This window comes from Dendrobium catenatum, unplaced genomic scaffold, assembly GCF_001605985.2.
Source record: "Dendrobium catenatum unplaced genomic scaffold, ASM160598v2 fragScaff_scaffold_1579, whole genome shotgun sequence".
In the NCBI taxonomy this organism is placed as follows: domain Eukaryota; kingdom Viridiplantae; phylum Streptophyta; class Magnoliopsida; order Asparagales; family Orchidaceae; genus Dendrobium; species Dendrobium catenatum.
In genome coordinates, this window is record NW_021320041.1 from 692,618 (window position 1) to 697,440 (window position 4,823).

Genomic DNA, 4,823 nt, shown 5'->3' on the forward strand with positions numbered 1-4,823 from the left:
ATCACAACTTTTGTACATTTTGGCTAAATTATAATTCATAAAATTATTAAAATCAAAGGTAGAGTAATGGTAGTTTATCTTGAGATAAATAAATTTCACAATAGGACGGGCTGACAAAGATCATGTTACGACCTCTAAACCCTAAGTTTTTTTGTTCTCTCTGATATCTTTTTTTCTCATTTTTTTTCTGCTCCTCTAATTTGGGGCAAAATGAGTTAAATGAAAAATTATAAGTTATGTAGTGGAGATTGATATTTATAATAAAATAATATAAGGATATAAATGTAATTATTCTATTTGTTCAATTTTTATCACAAAATTCATAAAAATTCTTTTATATTCTTTAAATTCATATATCTAAAAATTATAGAAAAATATTCATGAATTAGCTAAGTATATTTAGAATGATACGGTGAAATCAATTTGTCAAACAAACACCTAATGATCCCAAAAGCTCCACTTGTACCGACAAATGTCAATTTTCTACACTGCTCCTAAAATTAGAAAAAAATTATTATAATTAAAGCACAATAATATTTATATTATGACGAAGATGGTTTGTAAATTTGGCTTTTAATGATTTCTAAAATATATTTTATTGGGTCAAAATATGGATTGTTACAAATACTTCGCTGGAGCTATCTTTCCTGCAAGAGGATAGAAATGCGATTCGGAAGACGAAGGAACTATGTGCAGTTTAGATGGGCACTAGCCCATATTGACCAAGGATGATCGATTCCTCGAGGTAAATGGTAAGTTGCAACCCAAAGTGGTGCGGATCTAGATAAAAGAATAATTTGGATATTCACTTTTTAAAGGAGCTCGAACCATGAAATTATTGCTAATGTCAATTCCTCTCTCACTTGTTCGATGTCATGCCACACAATCAGTGAAGGATAACAAAAATCAAAACTTAAGAATTCCTTATCACAACGATGAGTGAGATCACTTGGCATGTCACTCAAGCTGGAGATAAAGTGAATTAATTGATAATTATAGATAAATGAGACAAGGAACACAAACACGGTGAAAAAGTGACACTTAATTAGAATATATAACAGGGATCTAGGATGATGAAGCATCACACTATAAGGTCAAATTAGGAGTGATATATCATAAAATTCTACATTTTTGGAGTGACACCATCATCAGCGTGCATAGATGCTCATCCCTTTAAAAGTCGCAAGTGACTTGTTCCTAGCTATGAAAGTTAGCATATTAATGATGTCCACACACAAAAGAGATTAAAATCTTTGTAAAGGATAGGCACTTGCCATCTCCAACTAGATTTGGTCTTTTGAAGATCAAGGGATGCAGACATTCGGATACAATGCTACCTCCCTAGGAATCATCAAATGGAATTCATCTCGCATGCCCAACTAACCAAAAGCTAAGCAACTCCTCATAAATATATGCAAGTTTCATTTTTAACACTCAAGGAACTTGCCCTTTGCTGTAAGTCCATAGGAAAAAATGAAAGATAAGTTATAGAACTCGCCTAAATTAAAAGTTGAACACTCTTAACTTTGGCAAGTGTGGAAGCTTAATATTAAAAAAATTTAAGCCTATGTGGATACTCCATAATATTTAAAAGATGGACCAACCTAAGTACATGTATCATAGTTGACTCAAGGTCATTTTAGAGAGTTGCGAGATTACTCCCTGCAAATGTGCTAAGTTCCCCTTGATAGGCAACCTGTTGGCGAGCTGAAACTCCCAGGAAGATGGACAATCTATACTTAATGAGGTCGCTCCTAGGTTGACAACCTAGTCATCACTTTATGAGCAAAAGGATCCACAAATTGAGAAAGTAATAAAAACTCCCTTATTGATGATGTTCATGCTCTTATTTTTCTGCAACCCTCACTTTTACTTGTCGGTGAGAATAATAATCAAGGTTGTGAAAACCGGACCGGAAGAATGAGAGGTTCATGGTTCGACTGGTTCGACCAGTCGAACCGGGGTCAAACCGGATGACGTAATAAATAATAATATAATTAAAAGTAATAAAATTAACATAATAATGACAATTTATTCATAAAAAATTTATAAATCTAAGAATTTTTAGACTAAAAAATAAATAAAATTCATACATATATAATATATTACATAATTTTAAAATTCCACATCACTTAGGAATTCTAAGTTGTCTTGTTTATATACCTTTCCTTGTACTCATGCTTTAAGAGCTTTCATGGTATTATGGCATTATGCGAGCTTGGTTATTTATATTTAATTTACTATTTAATATAATAAAAATTTTGATTCATATTATTAAATAAGATATATGATATTTAAATTAATTTAATATTAATTAAACATTTTATATAAAAATAAAATATTTAAATATGTTATTAGTTGAACCGGCCGGTTTTTAAAAAACGGACCAGTTCAACGGTCGGCCGGTTCAACCGGCGGTTCAAGCCGGTTTTGGCCGGTTCGTTGTTAGCCCAGTTCTTAGATAGGACCGAACCGGCTCTAAGACCGGTTCACGGTCGAACCGGTCAAACCGGCCGGTCCGGTTTTCAAAACAATGATAATAATTGCTTTGTCTAATTCTCTTGTGGTTTTTATATGTTGCTCTTTAAAGATACAATAGAATTGGAGAACTAAATGTATATCGAATGTGTGGATTTGAGTATGTTACGGAGATTAGACACGCTTTCTTAGGAATTAAAGGAGATCAAGTGAACTTGTCCTAGAGGAGCCGACTAGATAGAGCACTCGCCCCGATCAAAAATGATTTGCCCGAAGCATACCTGCCCCGGCCAAGGTGGATCCATCTCATAGGCACTCACCTCAGACGAACTCGTCTTGAACAAAGGAGGGCATACACCCAATAAGCAAGAGATGATCATCCTAATAATAATAACAATCAACACCTGAGCTAGAGGCCTTAATTATTAGAGTAAGTAGCCGGAGGCAATCTTAGTGGTGTCCAAAGGCCTCATTAAAGATGGCTGCCCATATGTAAGCCACCATAGACCTGTCTATATGTCTTTAATTGTCAAATCATTTATTATTTTATTATTCCTTTGGTGTAGCCTCTCTTGTGGCCTTCCTAACCCTATAATACAGTGTTGAAAGGTATTGTTTAGAACTTCATGCTACTTATTATTCACAAAGAAATATGGTTTCAGAGCTTATTTTTGTCTTACTCGCCACCACTTACATTCTTAAAATAGCCTAGTTAGTCTTATGAGTAGGGTTATGATGTCCCTCACAAACAATTTTGATCCAACACTACTAAACATTTTACACATAATATTAATATAACCACATCATATTTGTAGACTAATCATTCATTAGCAAATTTTTGAAAAAGTGATGCTGAGAAGATTTAAAATTTCAATATAAATAATATTTAAAATAGTTAACTGCCTTTTTGAACTTTTGATTGTAAATCACATAGATGTTAATGAAAAGAAGGCGTATTTTTTTCCCGCAATTTTTAATTTTCATGTACATCTTGTGGAAGGTGGTATTTCTTTTTTTGTGTTTAGACCATGCATTACGGGTTTGTCTAAATACTGGGTAGTTTTACACTTGTCAAATTCTAATATTTTTTTTCTTTGAAAATACAAGCAAAATGTCTTCTTTCATCTCGCAAGAAGTCTTCGAGGAATTTAAACATAATTACCAAATTTGGAGGAAAAATAAGCCGGTAAATGCATTTGTAATTTAAGCATCATATCAATTGGATAAAACTTGTGTTACCCATGCAGAATAAAGCGTTCATGAGAAAATAGTTTGATATTTAAATCGTTTGTATAAGATTGAATTGAATTCAATTTAATGGTGATAAGTAGCATTGATGATTTGTGTTATTTTTGTAGGTAGTTTCAGTTGGGATCGTGAAGGCTGGTGATGCATATAATGTTATCCCAGAATCTGTTACCTTTGGAGGAACCTTTAGGAGCGTAACAACTGAAGGACTATATATTCTCCTATCACGTATACGAGAGGTTCTAAAATTCCTACTATATTCATGTTCATTTTAAAACCCTCATGAGTTATGCATACTTCTCACTATATTTTAATCAACGAGGGCGGGAGGGGGAGAGAGAGGGAGAAGGAGAGAGGTTGCTCGAGTGTAAAAGTGTACCTGTCATGCCTTAAGTTCCATATTCTTGATTTGTTTGCTGTAAGAATGAAAAAGAGAGTTTTGCTTGAAATTTAAAGCTCTATTTTAAACTTTAAGCATCTATTTTATTATGAAACTTATTCAGACAAACCAAAGCATAAAATCCAAGGTAAAATCTGTAAAAAAGAACCATGCTAAAAAATTAAAAGATTATTTTACACATACAGATAATAAAATTCTGTAATAGGACATTTTGGAGTTCAAATGCGTAATTCTCTTGGCTGAGTAGCATTGGGTGTGGCGGAGACTGGATGCCCAGAAAGAAATGGGACCCAGCTGCTTCATAGTGAAAGTTTGGTGCAAATTAAGTATGTGTGACTGGACAGCCATCTAGTTGTTTCTTATTACTAAAATGTCATCTACATAGATAATTAGATAAATGCTGGTGTTATTCCGGTTATAAATAAGAAGTGATAGATCCGTGAAGTTGAAAGAAAAAACTTCCTGTTGTCAGTGGGAGGATATTGTGGAGAATTGCTATTGAGGGGCTTGTTTGAGGCCGTAGAAGATAGCCTTCTTCAAGAGAAATACATGATTTGGAAATTATGGGTTGAGAAAGTCTGGTGGAGGGATCACGTGAACTGTTTCATTGAGTTTGCCATGATGAAATACAATGGAGTTGTCAAATGCTGAATGACCTAGTTGCGGTTAAGGGCTATGGTGAGTATATCAGGTTCAT

General features: G+C 33.7%; 1 protein-coding gene across 1 annotated transcript in view; it reads left to right on the top strand.

Annotated features, from left to right (window-relative positions):
- Positions 1-4,075, top strand: part of LOC110112813 (IAA-amino acid hydrolase ILR1-like 7) — a 14,027-nt gene extending 9,952 nt beyond the window's left edge. Inside the window, exon 3 of the mRNA XM_028700715.1 lies at positions 3,837-4,075. Within this exon, the coding sequence (XP_028556548.1) occupies positions 3,837-4,001 (165 nt within the window). The 3' untranslated portion in view covers positions 4,002-4,075. The remainder of the gene's footprint in view (positions 1-3,836) is intronic.
- Positions 4,076-4,823: the final 748 nt, after the last annotated feature.